General features: G+C 36.7%; 2 protein-coding genes across 10 annotated transcripts in view; one reads left to right on the top strand and one right to left on the bottom strand.

Annotated features, from left to right (window-relative positions):
* Positions 1–14,740, top strand: part of ITGA4 (integrin subunit alpha 4) — a 337,984-nt gene extending 323,244 nt beyond the window's left edge. For 8 of the 9 annotated variants that reach the window (XM_036318670.1, XM_036318673.1, XM_036318671.1 and 5 more), the window contains 11 exons: positions 571–721; positions 1,949–2,044; positions 2,671–2,750; positions 3,111–3,200; positions 5,000–5,090; positions 7,084–7,191; positions 7,999–8,124; positions 8,763–8,882; positions 10,535–10,633; positions 10,981–11,100; positions 11,620–14,740. In XM_036318670.1, the coding sequence (XP_036174563.1) occupies positions 571–721; positions 1,949–2,044; positions 2,671–2,750; positions 3,111–3,200; positions 5,000–5,090; positions 7,084–7,191; positions 7,999–8,124; positions 8,763–8,882; positions 10,535–10,633; positions 10,981–11,100; positions 11,620–11,724 (1,186 nt within the window). In that variant the 3' untranslated portion in view covers positions 11,725–14,740. The remainder of the gene's footprint in view (positions 1–570; positions 722–1,948; positions 2,045–2,670; positions 2,751–3,110; positions 3,201–4,999; positions 5,091–7,083; positions 7,192–7,998; positions 8,125–8,762; positions 8,883–10,534; positions 10,634–10,980; positions 11,101–11,619) is intronic. The other variant, XM_036318669.1, reaches the window with a different exon arrangement.
* Positions 14,122–19,059, bottom strand: part of CERKL (ceramide kinase like) — a 99,008-nt gene continuing 94,070 nt past the window's right edge. The window contains exons 12-13 of the mRNA XM_036318676.1: positions 14,874–15,052; positions 14,122–14,203 (exon numbers count right to left, since the gene is read on the bottom strand). Of these exons, the coding sequence (XP_036174569.1) occupies positions 14,122–14,203; positions 14,874–15,052 (261 nt within the window). The remainder of the gene's footprint in view (positions 14,204–14,873; positions 15,053–19,059) is intronic.

Raw genomic sequence — 19,059 nt, 5'->3', positions numbered from 1 at the left:
ATGTTGCACAATAATGAGGAAAATGTGTTAAAAGTATAGAACCAAGAAGTTAAGCAGAAAAGAAGTATTACCGAGTGCGGAATCTCAGAGGGAAGACAGGGGAGGTGGGTGGGTGGGAGGTAATCAACCAAAGACTTTGTATGCATATATGCATAACCCATGGACACAGACAATAGCATCAGGAAGGCCGGGGGCAGGGCGGGCTGGAGGAGGTCAATGGGGGGGGAGTGGGCAAGACAGAAGGGGGACATATGTAATACTTTCAACAATAAAGATTTATTTTAAAAAAGAAACAGCCAGTGAAGGCAAAAAAAAAAAAAAAGTATAACAGAAAGCAGACTAGTTTAATTATAACCAATTAAAAAAAACTTTTCTCCAGTAATACATGACCAAATTTATTTGAACTAAGGGAAATTGAGTTCTTTCCAAAATAGATTTGCATCTACTTGCATGTGGTCATTTCCCTCTGATTGTTTTTTTCAAATTAATATTTTATGTTCGGGATAAATAAATGAAGAGATGGGATTTTTATTTCCAAATTAGAACTAAATAATAGTACTTAATTTTTAGGCCATACGAAAATAAAACCTATCTCGCTGTTGGAAGTATGAAGACATTAATGTTGAATGTGTCCTTGTTTAATGCTGGAGATGATGCGTATGAAACAACCCTGCATATCAAACTACCCGCTGGCCTTTACCTCATTAAGGTTTTAGATCTGGTAAGTGTTGAAAACCACAGTAGCATGATACTACATGATATTTTGCTTAGTTTTTTAAAGATGTAAATGGTATAAATCACTTCATCAATTTGAGGTCTAAATAGCTGGCATTTCTTTAGACATCCCCTTTGGCTTCTAGTAATTTTAAGACTTTCTCATGCCCCTAATCAAAATGACAAGTTCCTTGGAATCCGAGATCAAAAAAGTCAGCCTCCTGCTTCCCAGAAACAATGTCCTAGTTATCCAAGACATTGCTTTTCTCACTAGTACGTCTTCCTGGTGCTTGATGCTGCTGCTCTTGGTTGGATTCCTGCACAAGCAATACTGGTCCTCCCTGCTGGACTCCCAGTCACCCCTCTGCATTTGAAGCTCATACACCCAGTCTTGTTCCCAAAGGACCTCTAAACATGCCGCAAATCCAAAATTCTGGTGTTGACCAGATTTTAGGCAAGTTTTTCCTTCCCTGAAAGGGTTCAAAGCACCTGGAGATCTTTTCTTACCTCCGTGCCTCAGTTGCGAGCACTTAAATCCACTAGTGAGGTATTAATAAGCTTAAATTTCAAAGACAAAAGCCTCAACTTCTTTCTCCTTTGATGCTTCCCTCTTCCTTAGCAAACTTACTCAGATCTTATCCAGAGACCATTTCCTCACATTAAGAGCATTTTGAGAGGCCTTTGACCTCTCACAAAAATCTATTCCCCCTTTCCCTAAGGCGATAAGAGCTTGTTTGCACCTGTAAGAGGGAAAACTCAAATATTCAGGGAAATACATATCTGTACAAATACATACAGAGATGTATATCTCCCTGGAATATTGGGATATGTATGTGTGTGTATTTATACTATGATGATTCCAGTTATTGCATTATATACCTTTAACACGTTCTCACATCCCACACAGAAGAGGGATGTGAAACACAGACCTTATGATTCCTGCCTCATGATTTTACAAGGAACTGGGCCTTGAATTAAATAGGGATACACAAACCTGGATGAAAGCCTCAAGTCCAGAAATTATTCTGTGGAGAATTTACATGAATGATAGAATAAACCTAGACACATATGTACATATTATATCATTTGATTACATTTCTGTTTATTCCAAATATAGTTGTCTAGGAAAGTAAATTCTTTGGGGATGTTTTTTCAAAAGCCATCCTTAAACATGGGTTACAAACTTCTTGTTCCCTTTTCTACCTAAACTAACTGATTTTGTTTGTTTATTTAGGAAGAGAAGCAAATAAACTGTGACGTAACAGACAGCTCTGGCATAGTAAAAATTGACTGTAATGTTGGTTATATATTTGTAGATCATCTCTCAAGGGTAAGCATTTAGCATTTATAATTTTTAATACAAAAGTTTTTCTATTTTTTCCATGTTTATGATGCATACAAATATATAATTTATTATTATTTGCTTAGGGTAAATAGCTAAAGTGATAAAACCAAAACCAACTGGGCTTGAGACCTTTGAGATTGTGTTTATAGTCTTGGCAATGTTCACTGTAAAAGGTGGGGGGTACGTGAATGTGTCGATCAGAATTCTACTCCCGTGTCACCCCTCCCCAACACTCCCCCCGCCATGCCCCAGGTGGTCCTATCTGCCAGGCATGTTACCTCTGCTATACAGAGAGGTGTTTCTGGCAAGAGTCCCCTCTCAAGTTGTTAAAGCATCTCTGATTCTGTCCGTCTGGACCTGCCTGTCTTTACATTCGGAGGAGGCTTTGTCTCTGAATGTCACTTGTGGAAATGCTGGTGCTTTCAAGTCGCCACAAACCCCAACAGCTTCCCTGTAGCTCGCTGTCCAAATGGGGGGTAGCTTGTGTTTCTAGAACATCGTTTAGACAGCTGGGCATCCCACAGGGTATAAACTATTAAGAAACATTCAAGTTCAGATGATCAACATGTACTAGATTGTTCTTTAAATGCGCTTTCCTTCTCTGTGTGCAGGTAGATGTGAGCTTTCTGCTGGATGCGAGCTCCCTGAGCAGAGCAGAAGAGGATCTCAACATCACAGTGCATGCCTCCTGGTGGGTTTCACTGTGAGAAATAATGGTGCGGAAGGAAACAGACCCCTGACATTTTTGGGAGGGGACCTTCGGGAAACCATGGCGTGTCCCATTGTCTGCAGGAGAAAACTTCTCTTACATGATCTAAGACACAAACCTTTAACCAGCATAGGAGGAAAAAACTGTATATAATGAAAGCAAATTTCTGCCAACAGACATAAAAATGTCTGTCACATCCACTTTTATACCCACTCCCCAAAAAGCATTATTTAAACCCACCTCCAAGTTTATAAGGTATCCGTGGTATATAACTAGTTCTCACTGAAGGTGGTGTTTGTGCCGGATGCATTCTAACAGGGCATTTTCTGTTTGTTTCTGTAGCAAAAACGAAGGGGAGATGGACCATCTGAAGCATAACAAAGTGACTTTGGCAGTACCTCTGAGGTATGAAGTCATGCTCACTGTGCACGGGTAAGTAGATGCTGGGGCCTCCTCTAGAGAGGAGAGCTCATTTTCAATCTTGTAGCTGTGTCCATTATTAGTCTAAACCATATTGAAAAGACTTCTTAAAGATTCGATGCTGTTTCTCTCTTAACAATTACCGCAGCAGTGTAGTTCCTTGCCCAGCTGTTCCTTATTTTACCCCATCATATAATTGTCACTGAGACCACCTCACACGAGTGCCTAGCTGGAGGGGATTTCTTGCTGGAAGAGCCTGGCCAGCCTTGTGCTGGACGTGTCCGTAGGTCCCCAGGGCAGGCCGGGCTACTGGGAGTTGAACAGTGCAGTTTGCTTGGTCATACTCAGTGGCTGTGACAAGTGTGAAGTTTCAAGAATCGCAAGCTTGACCAAACGACTACTCTCTAGAACCTGTGTAGGAGAGAGCTGTCTGCAGCTCTTTTCTGCTCTTAATAACTGTGAATCACAGAGTTCCTCACCCCACAGTCCCAGAGTCAATAGTCACTGATTCCTCATAATTTTAGTAATTGTTTATGTGGTTCTGATTCTGATGCAAGGAAGACATGTATGAAGAAAGAATGAAAGGAGTCTTAAGAAAACCTTTAATGATTTTATTGGAAATGATTAATCTTTGTTTAAAAATACATTTTAAAGCTATTGAAGATAAATATAAAATGGACAAGTGAGTTTTTGTTGTTCTAAATATAAACCATCCTCAATAACTTTTAGCCACCCATAGGATGGCATAGAATTATATAAAAATAAACATATCAGTGTCTGAAACTGATGAAATAGGGTAACAGGTTTGTGAAATATAAAAAGCAGGGGGATAAAGGCCGCCGTCTGAGGAAGATGAGAACCTCGAAAGTCAGTGGGAAGCAAAGAGAAGCAGTTGCGCGTTTCTTGGTTTTGAATGGTGTCTTGCCTGCCCTCCTTCATTTTCCTGTAATGAGCATCCTCCCTTTTTTTCATATCCACATATTATTATTTTGAGCAAGGACTATTCTGCAACTATTACCCTGCCTACTCTACATTTGAATATTTCTAATTTCTTTCCTGTGTAATGGGTCCCTAATTTGCAGGGCATCATATCAGCTGCCAAATATAAGCAACTTGTGGAGTCAGGATTTCCCTAGAAAAGTATTTCTTAAAGTTCACTACTGACCGTACATATGTATAATCACAGGTAAAAGGGCAACAACTTTGTGTTCTAACAAAAATTTTGCCATACTTATTGCTGCTCAAATTGTTCCCCAGGTCTGGGTTCACTACAAATAGCCAGCAGGAATTAGGAGATGGGAAGAAATAGCTCAAAAAATAGGTAAGGTAGATTGAAGTATAGGAGCATATTGAAGTCATAGGGGAAGGCTAATAATTTATATCATATTTGCCAGATTTACATAAATCAGTAGAATGAGCCATAGTGTTGGAAAGAGATACTGTCACCCAAGTCAGAGCACATGGCTTTCTAATTTCATTAACATCTTTACTAAAATTACTATCTTACCAAGAAACCAAAAGTATTTGTGCTTAAGAAAGTGCCTGTTGTCTAAATTATAGCATATTTAAGGGATAAGCTGTAATCCAAACTGTAGAGGAAGACTGTTTATAACACCTCATCAAAAGAAAGACCACTAACCAAGTTCGAGTAAACTGTACAAATCTTGAGTGGGCCAAGTGTCTTATGAATATTGGCCTCCTTGCACCTAGCACAGCCTGGCACCTGGCACACATCCCATATATACTTCATAAATGAATGAATGAGACTGTAACACTGAAAAACACACTAAATGTGAATTTGTTTCTATTAGGTTTATAAATCCAACTTCACTTGTGTATGGATCAAAGGAGGACCATGAGCCCGAAACGTGCATGACAGAGAAAATGAACTTCACTTTCCACGTAAGAAAAGTTGGTTGTGTTGATGTTTGTAACAAACTGAAAGACTGTGACTGGTGCATTGCTCGAGAGGACGTCGTATCCCTGTGATGTCCCTCAGCCTTGGGCCAGCACAGTTTGGTTAGGATAAGGAAGGAGCTGGCACATGGGTGCCCATGCCCTTTCCTCCCACTGTTCTTGTCCCTCTTACTCAAGCCCATATCTCATTACGGTACAGGTGGGAATGAGCTAGTAGAAACAGAGGTAACACTTGAAGCTAGCAAAATTATGGGAGGAAGAGAATCTGCTAGAGATGCCTAGAAAAAAAAACAAAACAAAAAAACAGGATAGGCCAAGGGAAGGCATGTTTAGGTGCAAATCAGTGAACTCTCATCTTAGTTGAAGCATTTAAAAGCCCTAAAATGACCAAGTCAAGTCAACTCCATTTAAGGTCTGCTGGGGTCAGCCTTTCAAGCCATTGATAGGTTACCTGTAGCAAGCGATGCCTCATTTATTCAATCATCTTTTTAAAAAGTATAGTGTCATTTTCCAGAAATATTAGTATACTAATATAAAGACAACTTAAAATGTTTATTTACTATCAACTGATATTTTTGGTGCATCATGGATGTTGATGATTAGTAAATAATTGGAGATAATGTCCACAAAAATATTTTTTGAACCAAAAGTACTGCCCAAATATCCTTAGAGCTATGTAACAATCTGCGGGGTGTGGGTCTGGATTTCGGTACATCATGATAGTTTGTAAGGCAATGCTTTTCAAAATGTGCATCAGAATCACCTGGAGTGCTTGTCCAAAATGCACATTCCTGGGCCCTGCCCCAGATCTGTGGAAGAAGAATGACCTTGAAATCCTATTGAGTCTACATACAGTCGTTTTTGTTATACTAACACACAGCAGTACTGAAAAAATTTAGCCCTCTATTTTGAAGTCCTGTAGGTTTGGTGAGTCTGAGTAAGTATGAATACATTCTTGGGAGGTATAAATGTTACCCGGCAAATAAGGATGGAAGGTATTGTAGTTTAGAATGATTATTTGCAGGCATTGGGAAAACTTGTCTCAAGGTCTGGGCACTGCCTTTGAAACTGCCCCGGGCTTGCATGGCTGAGCAATTACCATATGTCCCAAAGCCAAAGACACTTTCTTCATTTATATCATACGCATTCAAAACAGTATTGCAAGTCTGTGAGTCATGCTGTTTCAACCAGGTATTTGGTACATCTCATTTCTGACTTTGTATTGGTTTTATAGTGAAGCTCTCAGGCGGCAATATTTTGGCCCAATTTCCTTTTATAGGGATCTGCAATCCCCAAATTTATCAGCAATAATGAAATATCACTCCCTTATGCATTATTCTTTAAAAACCTATTGAATTTTTTCTAAAACCGAATAACCTACCCCTTTGTGGTTTTCTGAGTGTATCAGCACTATAATAATCCTGAATTAAAATACATTTTATGCACTTACTGCTGACATCCCCTCTGCACAGAGTGGTTTGTGAAAACATCATAGGATTTAAATTAGAATACCTGGGTTTTGTCCCAATTCTTTTCATTTTTATCTTGGGCGCATCGTTGACTAACACCTCTTAGCATTTTTTTTGAGCTGGCAAATAATTAAATGTTGCCCCATCTGATGGGATAGTGATGAGGACCGATTGGTCATGGCATTTTAGATACAGAATGTGCCATACAAATGTACACTGTTGATGTCTCTTTCTTTAGACTACAATAAAACATCTGCCTGGACATTCTGTCCTAATTAATAGCAAAAGGAGAGAGCTGGGAGTAAAGACTAAAGGTTGTACTTCTTAGCAAATTTTTTTAAGTTCTCGCTGTCAACATTCTGTCTCCCTTTGTGGTGTAGCTGCCAACTACAAATCTCTACCACTAGAAATGTTTCATGAAACAGATGGGCTTGCCTAAGAGCTCATTTATATCTGTACTTACATTTATGAAAACATTTAACAGTTTCATTTTTTTTCCTTCTTACCAGGTTATCAACACAGGCCCTAGCATGGCTCCAAATGTTAGTATGGAAATAATGGTCCCGAATTCTTTTATCCCCCAAACTGATAAGTTGTTCAACATTTTGGATGTCCAGGTAAAAATCTGTTCCCTTCTTTATTGTAAGTAATACTGCTGAAATGGAAATGTCTGTTAACTTCAATCACACTCTCAGCTATAAATTCACCCTGCATTCATTGAGTACACCTTGACTATTATACATTGCATTAGAACCCCTGCATTTGACACATACAATAACAGAATTACGCTCTACTATTTCAGTACATTTTCTTTGTGATATGGACCTGTGGGACTAATTTGATAGAATTTACCATAAAACTTGAGACCACTGTTGGGGAACAAAATTAGTATTTCAGCCTTTTTTAAAGAAAGAATATTCAAATCACTACTTAAGAATAAGTATTCTTATGTTGTTGATTCCATCAGAATTGTTTTTACTCTCCCAGTTTCAAGACAAGCAATCAATCAATAAGCCTACCAATTGGGTTTGTGTTCTAATTTTTTAAAACCTTACTTGAATTCCAAATTTAGATGGTAGGACATAGTGTCTAAAGCCCGAGAAATGTTGAATTTCATGCTAATGCTCAAATGCCCATTTTTTACATTGCCCTAATTTTCTGTAAGGTTAAGGCCATTTGATTAGTTGAGGACCTATATCCAACCCTCTAAAATTTTTCTGAGTTTGTGTTTTTGCTGCAGAGATTTAATCTCTCCCAAATATCTGTCAAAAATATTTTCACACTTTCAGAAGTACTTGATATTTTTAGAAAAGGTAATCAAGCAATTGGAACTTCATTTTTATTGGAACTTTTAAAACCATGTAGCTTTTGTTGTTCTTTCCAATATTGAATTATAACACTTTTCTTGCTTCCTATCTTTATAGACTAGTTCAGGAGAATGCCATTTTAAAAATTATCAAAGAATGTGCACATCAGAAAAGAAAAAAGATGCAATGGAGGCCCTAAGAGACATATATAAATTCTTTTCGAGAACTGATAAGAGGCTATTGGTAAGTTTCAGTTTTTCATTGTTTTTGTTTTCCAACATACAGAACTGAAATGCTTAAAGTCAATGGGTTTGAGCTGTCAGTTGGGTTAGGAGAGAAACAAGTAATATTCTTGCAAGTGAGGAACAGACACGATTGGAAATTTGAGATAGACCCAGGGTTAACTATATACATTTTAATTATTTGTCTGACAAATGCCCATTCTGCGCCAGCCAGACATTTCTCCATACCCTCTTAATCTCATTTCACAAAGGCTACTCAAAAGAACTTTGACTCTTTTCAGTTAATTGAATTTATGAGAAAAAAAAAACAAAAAACAAGCAATCTTAGCATTCAAATTATTCAACTTTTATAATAAACAGAGAACATCCAACTTGGCAAGATTCTGATTAGGAGTCTTTCTTTTTAACATCTATCCCAGACGGTTAGGTTCATAAGAACACATGCTCCAGTTCAAATACTTTGTTTTATAAAACAAACATTTGTTTAAATTGTTTAAAGTAAGATTTTTAAAATGCCACTGACAAAAACAGATCTTTAATTCCATGTAAATTATTTTAATTCCATGGATAAAATTATTATTTTATCCATCTTCTAAAAAATGTTGAAATTTTAATGTAGCTTTTTGGTATTCTTTCAAGTACTGCATAAAACCTGATCCACATTGTTTGAATTTCTCATGCAATTTTGGAAAAATGGAAAGTGGGAAAGAAGCCAGTGTTCACATTCAGCTGGAAGGCCGGCCATCCATCTTAGAAATGGTAAGTCCATACAGAATCCGCAAACTATATCTAAGTAGGATGGTATATTGCAGTGATGGGGAACCTTTTGAGCTCGGCGTGTCAGCATTTTGAAAAACCCTAACTTAACTCTGGTGCCGTGTCACATACAGAAATTTTTTTGATATTTGCAACCATAGTAAAAAAAAAAAAAATATTTTTGACATTTATTTTACATATTTAAATGCCATTTAACAAAGAAAAATCAACCAAAAAAATGAGTTCGCATGTCACCTCTGACACGCGTGTCATAGGTTCGCCATCACGGGTATATAGGGAAGCATTCAACAAATAAAATTTAGAGTGAAACTTAACTGTTTAGTTTTTTTCTTTATTGATTAAGGTGTTACATGTGTGTCCTTATCCCCCATTTCCTCCCCCCCTCCCTTACCCCCCCCCCCCCCCCCGGTGTCTGTGTCCATTGGTTATGCTTATATACATGCATACAAGTCCTTTGGTTGCGGTTGATCGCTCCCCTTTTACTTTAACTGAATACATTGTCTAAATGACATGGTTTTTAGTAATTAAATAGGTAATTAAGATGTTTATTTTAGGAAGTATGTTCAACTATTTTTAGACCTTGATTAAATCAAAGAAATTGACTGCCTTAACATTTTGTATAACCTTAAAGTTCTTTCCAAACTATTTTAAATTATGCTTAAAATCTAATATTTAATAAAGCTAAAAAGTAAAATTGTCTTTAAAACACAATAACAAAAAAACTTTTTAAGACCTTCAAGAATATATTCTCATCTTCCCCAATGAATGCACATACTTAAAAAAACACCTCAATTTTGCATACAATTTCAAAAGTCCTTAGTGTCTGGGGATTCTGGCTTATAAGTCTCTGTAGTAAATAGTAAAGTTCTCTGAGTTCATCAACCTACTGATTTGATATCTGAATGCTATAACTTATTTGTACCAGATTTTTCCATTACAGTATTAGTTAGACTATGTGTATTTGATTAGAGCAGCACAACTTAGAAAGAAATAAAAAGAAGCCCAAATAAAATTAATTTTAGGAAAGGTTTATCAAGTGGAGAAAGTCTTATTTTGGGGTTAAAAATTCAATACTCAGGGGAAAATACACTACAAACACATAGTATTTAAATTAAGTTATCTGCAAAGTGGCTATGTTTAATAAAAAAAATTTCAATAAGCCCTGACTGGTTTGGCTCAGTGGATAGAGCATTGGCTTGCGGACTGAAGGGTCCCAGGTTCGATTCCAGTCAAGGGCATGTACCTTGGTTGCGGGCACATCCCCAGTAGGGAGTGTGCAGGAAGCAGCTGAATCAATGTTTCTCTCTCATTGATGTTTCTAACTCTCTATCCCTCTTCTTCTCCCTTCCTCTCTGTAAAAAAAAAAAAAAAAAAAAAAAAAAAAAAAAAAATCAATAAAATATATTTAAAAAAATTTTTTTTCAACAAAATGGTGCCATATAAATTAATACCAAGACCATGCCTTTATCATCAAAATAAGCATTGCAATTAATTACAAATGGTGAAGTAAATTGTGGAAGATTAATTATGAAAACTTCTAGATAGTAGGTAAGGATCATGAGAAATTAGTTCTGTTAGTATGTCTTCATAAAATAACACTATGAATCAATAGAGATCTTTCATTTATTAAACAGGATGAGACTTCAGCACTCAAGTTTGAAATAAGGGCAACAGCTTTTCCAGAGCCACATCCAAAAATTATTGAACTAAACAAGGATGGCAATGTTGCACACGTAAGTTAAACTGAAACATTAAGATGGTAGGAAAAATAGTATTGTTAGGGTGTTTAGTCAGGAAAATAGATTTTTTTACTAGTTCATGGAGGGCTTGAGATACTTTCCTGAGAGTTGGTATTTTCCACACCTGGAAAGAGGGAATGACAGCTTTTTAAGGAGTTTAGGATGGATTGGAGGAAGAACCACAGAAAAAGTCCATTGTACTTACTGTTTACTGTTTCTGATCAGGAACCAGCAAGAGAATGGGATGGGTTGTTCTAAATACTATTGGGGATTGAGGAGGGGCTGCAAAGGAAACAAGCAAACTTTTAAACTGGTGCTTCTTTATGTTGGTTAATATGTAGGTTTGGCTCGAAGGACTACATCATCAAAGACCCACACGCCATCTGACCTTGGCAATTATTTCAAGTAGCTTGATACTTGGACTTATTTTACTTTTGTTGATTTCATATGTTATGTGGAAGGTAAGCCTTTCTTTAATAATTACCAATGTTAACCCACTCAAAATGCCACCCTTGACTTTCGTAAAGCCAATTTGTGCCTCCCAAGTGAATATACAGTACTGATTTCACCATATTTCTCCTAACTTCCATATCAGAGTTCTAGAAAAATATGCCTTCTTTAAAGATAACTCATTTAAAAAAAAAAACATTTGAGAAACACTGCACATTATGTTGAATGTCAATTTTAGGGAGTTTACACCTGCATTAGTAAGTCCTGCAGTAATTGCTCTTTAATCCCATATTTTCCAAATTAATTTTTACTGACTACATGGGACACAGTTTAAGAACTATAGCAGGTCCTCAAATGGTGTCAATTAACTCTTGTTTATATCAATTAGCCTATGAAATATTTGGTTTTGTTATATGTTGTTTTACTTAGTCATAGAAAGTATCACCGATGTTAACTTGCCATTGACTGTTTAGATATTTTATATGAGTGTAATAATTGCACACTAGTGATTATACAATGATTTTTTTCAGGCTGGCTTCTTTAAAAGACAGTACAAATCCATCCTACAAGAAGAAAACAGAAGAGACAGTTGGAATTACATTAACAGTAAAAGCAATGATGATGATGATGATTAAAGATTTCTTTTAAATTGAGAAAACTAAGACTCAGGTATATAATAAAGAAATTTAAGACATTGTTTACAAGAAACCATGAACTTTGCTTCGCCCAGAGTTCTTTTATGTACATTTACTCATAACCTTGTGACATACTATGTCTTAAGGCAAATGAAAAAGGTATTGTTTCAGTTATTAAATGGATATAAAACACTAAAACATTTAAGATAAATAATCCCTTGAGGATATTTGGAAATAAAAGTGCATCTGAATTAAATCATAAAACTTGACTGAAGAAGTCTTGGACTTCAACATATATGCTTGCTTCAGCAAAATAAATTTCTAATCTTTGAGACTGGTTTGAATTATGTTCTTTAAAAATATTCAGCCGAATTTTTCAAAGAGCTGTTTCCTAATGAATGAAACAGCTCTTTGAAAAAATTCGGCTAAATATTTTTAAAGAAAGCATTTTACCTTTAAGCCCTTTACTTGTAATATATTTCCTATGGGCTTTGATCAACAACCATTCAGCAGTCTATGATTAATGGGCCTGAAGAGCAAACTTCAGACTGAACTTTTATACACTGGTTTGAGCTTAATGGGATGACTTCTAGGTAATTGTTGTTTATACAACTATAGATTTCTTTCTTCTTTCTGTACATACATAACTTTGAAATATACATATATGTTCACATAGGTATAAATCCATAAGTCTCTCCTGTAACAATTTTTTTAAGGGTACCCCAGAGTAAATTTTAAAAATCTGTCATTAGTCAATTTTCTTGTTTACAAAACAACAGTACTTAAAATTCTAATTTATATTCTGAAACAGATTGTGAATGTTGCACTTTAACTGGTATATGTAAAATATGAAAACTGTACCTCACAAATAATTTTTTAAAATCAAAGCTCTGTAAAAACAGTGGTTAAGGAGAAATCTATCATACTGATACTCTGTAAATAGTAACTGGATATTACCCTTTTCTATTCAAATGTAAGTGTTAAATGCTTATAAGATCAGTCTCTTCTGCATGGAAATGGGGAAACATAATTTATAATTTTAAAATAGATTTAGCTTATATCCAGTGAATATAAATATAACATCAAAATTTCCATGGTATATGTTTTAGTGATCAGTGAAACATTTTAAATTTTTATTGGTTATCTTAGATTCCTTTTTATAATTATATAATTTATATTTTAAAATTTTAAGACATTTAAAGATAATCTTTTGTATTATTTATTCATACATATGAACTAGATGCTGATCTTAGGATATAATTTCATTTGAACTGAGCTAAATCTGGCTTTATATATATAAGAAGACGGTGGCCAAATTTTGAAAATCTGTTACAAGATGTGATCAAATAGATAAATTAGAGGTCAGTCTTTACTATTATGGAAAATATTCCATAGGAAATATTTATAGGAAGTCCCTGCCAAAAGCCATCTTCCTCAGACCACCTAATTGCTGTATAAGTTATCCATCACAAGCCTACAGTCTGTGATTGGTGGAAAGTGCGGGATGCACAGAGATGCATGAACATGAAACCTCCTGTGAACTCTGTGTGCCAATACAATCTGATTACATTTATAAAATTTAAAGTATATTTTTTTGAATAGAAGCCGTTCAGGAAAATGTGTAGAATCACTGGTGGAAAATAAAGCCCAAATTTAGAATTTCTTTCTCAAGGATGATCCCTGAGGAAACTTAAATTTGGTTCTTTCCTATTCAGAAATGACAGCATTTCAGGTGCTATTGAAAGCTACGTTATAATGGCCAGAACATAGGACTGTCAGGAGCAAGAGAGCGCAGCTCCCTAATGGGCCAGATTCTGCCCAGTTAGATATTTTGCATAGTTTAAAATAAAATTTAATAAACTATGAATTATAAAACCCCCACCACTTTGAAGAAAATCAACTTGCATTTTCAAGTTTCAGAGAATATTCGTAAAATTGGTACCATAACAACTTAAAAATAAGGAGAGATTCTTTTGGGGGGAAGTTGTTTAGTTATTAGAGAAATTTTGAAAATAGTAGTTCGATTTCTGGTCAGACTGAGTCGTATAATTTTGAAATTTAACCTCACTGGAGAAGTCCCTCATTAGGAAAATCAGGGCATTCGTACATGAACTCTGGTCTATGCGTACCAGACTACAGGATATTTAACAACAGAATTGATGGTCCTGAAAAATGAAAGAATGTAAATTATTTCACTTTGGAATTACATATCTAGGTTAAAAAGTAGATATAAAGACATTCCAAAAAAAAACCCAGAATTTAAATCATGTGGTATATTCAAACCCTCAATGCTAATTTTTAGCAATGTCAAAAGTAGCAAGCAATTTTAATTTCTTTAAAAGATTTTTTTTTCCTGTTAGGATATCTGTTTAAAATATGTCCGTTCATATGTTTCTGTTATAAACAATTACATGTTACTTTGGAATCATTCATTTCTTCCATGCTTTCACCATAAAGATTGATAAGTCTTGGGTGTAATCTGCAAAGAATAAAATAATATGTGTAATTGATTATTTTATCAACCTATCATTCTGTTATTTTTCACACATATACCAGTTGAGTACAGTGCTTAATACCAAGTGCAAGTCTAATGATAGCCAACAAAAACATACACATTCATGGCAGAGATGAAATCTAGAGAAACTGGGGCCAGGATGTGTAATAAATCAGCACTGAATTAGTATAAAGCCTTCTTGACTAATATTCTCCATTGTTTCTGTAAAATGCAGCCAATTGTACATATAGAGAGCTCACCAGTTGCTCTTGTTACTTAATTAAATGATATGTAAATCACATGGAACTGCTGAGTAGGAAGTGTTATGTAGTATAAGACTAATGGATTAAATTGTAATAATCTGCTACTCAGTGTCACAAGGTTTAAACTTTTGACTCATGTTTTTCAAATTCAAAATGGAAATTGTAGACATACATTATCTGTATAGTGTAGACTTATAACCAAAGAAAATGTGTTAACTCTCCATAACAATTGATGAATAAATGAAGAATCATACTTAAATTACATATCTATCTGTTTATCCTTCCCTGATTTGCTAATTTCAAAAGAAATCTAGCCAATTGCTTGCTTCCATTATACTAGTAGTTTTGTGTCTACTGGTGGGCAGAGAAGGTAGTGAAATAATTAGACTTACTTAACGTGGACCTCTGATGTAACTTCCATTAAGTCGCCATCTACATTCCAGGGGAAACTGTTTTCTGAAGCAGGTTCATGTGGTTGATCCTCCTCCTCTAGACTGTGTGCACTTGTTTTATTCCTTGGATAAACTTTTACTTCTTCAACAGTGTAAGTCTCAACGAATGGAAAATTGAACTAAATAAAACAAATGGACCTAAATAGACACTTCTCCAAAGAGGACATACAGATGGCCAATAGACATATGAAAAAAAATGTTCAACATCACTAATCATCAAAAAGATGCAAATTAAAATGACAATGAGGTATCACCTCACACCCGCCAGAGTGGCTATCATCAACAAACATCAAGTGCTGGCAAAGATATGGTGAAAAGGGAACCTTGGTTCACTGCTGGCAGGAATGCAGACTGGTATAGCCATTATGGAAAACAGTATGGAGTTCCTCAAAAAATTAAAAATGGATCTGCCATTTGATCAGCAATCCCACTTCTGGAAATATATTCTAAGAATCCTGAAACGCCCACCAGTAGATGAATAGATAAAAAAGCTGTGGAACATTTACACCATGGAATACTCTGCTACAGTAAGAAAGAAGAATCACTTTCCCTTTGAGACCTTGGGAGGGACCTTGAGAGTATTATGCTAAGCAAAATAAGCCAGTCAGGGAAAGCCAAGTATCACATGATCTCACTCATACGTGGAATCTAATGAGCAACAAAATGATAAAATAGATCCAGAGACATAGAAGCATGGAACAGACTAGAATCTCAGAGGGAAGGCAGGGGTGAGTGGGTGGGATGAGATCAACCAACGAACTTGTATGCATATATGCATAACCCATGGACACAGACAATAGGGTGACGAAGGTGGGGGGTGGGAGGGAAAGTGGCTAGAAAGGGTCAATGGGGAGGAAAGGGGACATATGTAAATGTGATACTTTAAACAATAAAGATTTTTTTTTTTAAAGCTGTGGTACATTTACACTATGGAATACTATGTGGCTATAAAAAAGAAGCTCTTACCCTTTGCAACAGCGTGGATGGACCTGGAGAGTATTATGCTAAGCAAACTAAGCCAGTTAGAGAATGACAAATATCACATGATCTCACTCATATATAGAATCTAACGAACAAAATAGGTCCAGAAGTATGGATGCATGGAATAGAATAACAGATCTCGGGAGGGGAGAGGGTGGGAGGGGACAGGCAGAGATTAACCAAAGAGTATATATGCATACCAATGGACACAGACAATAGCATGGTGAAGGTCTGAGATGGGGCAAAAGGGAGAAAATGGGAGACATCTGTAACACTGTCAACAATTTAAAAAATGCAAATAATCAGGGTGCTTCCTTTATCCCTAGCTGCTAGTGCACATTAAGAAAGTTCACTGTGCTCTCTCTTGCAAGTAAATATCAACATGCATGCTTTGAAACTAATTATAACCAGGGTTCCCCAGTTTCTCTGGAAGAAGGAACCCTTCTTCTGAAGCTTTCCCCCTCATTTAGATCTAGCAGCTGGCCAAACTTGTTGGGTGACAAAACAGGAAATCTCTATGAAATTGTATATAGTAATGATATCATAGAATTTCCAAAGACAATCCTTAATACTGGTCTGTTGATACAGAAGATTTTTATAATCCACTGACTTGATTAGTAACTTGTCACCTAGTTTAGCTGATAGAAAGCGAGGTCTAGTGTAAGTTTCACACTTGGAATTTAATTAAGAAGAACCTAGGCCTAAACTTATGAAGGCAAAAAAAACAAATTCAATCGACTGTTTCACAGGTGTTTGCTGGCTTCATGAACCCACTTTAAAGGTGACCACAAGTTGCAAGGTAATTGTTTAGAATAGGGAAAAGCAGCGGTTCTCAACCTGTGGGTCGCGACCCCTTTGGCGATCAAACGACCCTTTCACAGGAGTCGCCTAAGACCATCCTGCATATCAGATATTTACATTACAATTCATAACAGTAGCAACATTACAGTTATGATGTAGCAATGAAAATAACTTTATGGTTGGGTCACCACATGAGGAACTGTATTTAAAGGGCCAGAGGTTGAGAACCACTGGACTAAAGTAAACTTCAGATTTCAATTTTTCTTGTTTGCTTAAGGAAACAAGTGAAAAAATAACCTACTTACTCTAGCAGAAGTGCAGAGTAACTACTCATTTATTTTAGTTTTCAGATAAATGACATGAGACTTATTCTTCATATTACCTACAATGTGGTTCTCAACCTTCCTAATGCCGCGACCCTTTAATACAGTTCCTCATGTTGTGGTGACCCCCAACCATAAAATTATTTTCCTTGCTACTTCATAACTGTAATTTTGCTACTGTTATGAATAGTAATGTAAATATCTGATATGCTACATGTGTTTTCCGATGGTCGCGACCCACAGGTTGAGAACCGCTGATCTACATGTTCTCTCTTCCCCCTTCCACATATAAACCTCAATGAAGCACAGAAACTTAAAAGTTAACAGAAAACTGAAATTTTCCAAACACCCTTATTTTACATAGCAGAAAACACAGTCCAGTAGATTTTCCAGTCCATACTGTATCATACACTGGGTTTCAGTGGATTACACTGGGGTTATATGGTGGCATCGGCTGTTCTGATCAGAGGGCCCCAAGCAGTTCTCTGAAAATGCTTAAGTCTCTGCATCAGGTTTCCCCTCTCAGGGTACAGCCTTGCAGACACCCTTCATACTACACTGCGCACTTGAAAAAATTTCTCCTTAATCATTCATTGTCTACCTAGTCATTCATTGTAAACAATGAGTTTGAAATGAGTCATTAGTAACTGGCTATGATAAGCTAAACTGTGTCCCTCATAAAGGTACCTAGAAGTCCTAACCCCTACTACCTGTGAATGTCATCTTCAGAAATAGGGTCTCTGCAGATGTAATCAGTTAAGATGAGGTCATTGGGGTGGGCACTAACCCAGCAGGACTGGTGTCCTTGTAAGAAGAGGAAACGGACGCAGAGAGATACCAGGAATGTGCAGACACAGAGGACAGCCAGAAGGCAGCCCTCTGCAAGCCAAGAGGGGCCTCAGGAGACACCCACCTTCTGGGGCTTCTCCCATTCGGAATTGTGAAGAAATGAGTTTCTGTGCGTAAGCCTCCCAGTCTGTAATATTCATATGGCTGCTCTAGCAAACTGATAAAATGACAAAAACAGGAATTCTGGGAGAGGATGGTAAAGATGTGAGGCTTCAGTGGGCAAGGGCCAGAATACAAAGGGCCATGTACATGCTGGGGAAATTAGATGTTAGCCTGATGACAATGAGAAAGGCATTGTGGAATTAAGCAGAAGAGAAATCAGAATTATGTTTTAGAAAAAGCCCCTTAGAAGGAAGTTTGGAAGACAGACAAGACCAGGGAAAAGGAAGACCAGAAAGAAGGCTATTAGAAGCAAGAAGGCATGAGTTTTGAAGTAAGGAGAAGGAGCAATTTCAGAAACATTTAAGAGGGGAACAAACAGACCTGCTTGGGGGGTGGGTTGTGAGGAATGAGGAAGACAGAGAAGTCAGAGCAACTCCAGGATGGGTGGAGTGATGCCACTGACCTGTGTCGGGAACCATGGAAGGAGCACCTTTAGGGGAAAAGATAATAAGGTCAGCTATGGACACAAGATGCCTGTGAGTTTTATAACCACAGCACAGACAAAACCACAGTGATCCTGCAGGTCAGAAGAGAAGACAGAACTCTTGAAAGTGGGCAACACTCAGATAGTTCAAAACAGGCGGCCATGTGACCACCCAGGAGGAGGTGTCATGAGAAGACAAGGAGGCTACCAAGAAACCCCTGGGGAACTCTAGCATTTAAGGGTTTTAAACTCCCTCCTAAAAACGATGGCCAATGTGAATGTAGAAATGCACGGGCAGTGGAAACTGTCCAGTTACAGGATGGAGTCGAAAGAACCTGAAATGGAACTTTTACCTTCCAGGGACTATACACAGAGATGAGGAGGTAGGATGAGTCACACCGCAAATGATGGTTTTCAATATGCCCTACAATTGTTAATGTATGTGAACATTCAGTTCAACCTAAAGATGGTTCACTACTTTTCATTCTGAAAAGTATCCCAGTATGTAATTTTAACCTCAATTTACTTCATAATTTCAATACAACACTAAATTTTCTATTTTCTTTTTGCACAAGAACCCAAACAA

Source organism: Myotis myotis, unplaced genomic scaffold (genome assembly GCF_014108235.1).
Source record: "Myotis myotis isolate mMyoMyo1 unplaced genomic scaffold, mMyoMyo1.p scaffold_m19_p_8, whole genome shotgun sequence".
Taxonomy (NCBI): Eukaryota; Metazoa; Chordata; class Mammalia; order Chiroptera; family Vespertilionidae; genus Myotis; species Myotis myotis.
This window is presented reverse-complemented; position numbering and strand designations above follow the sequence as displayed.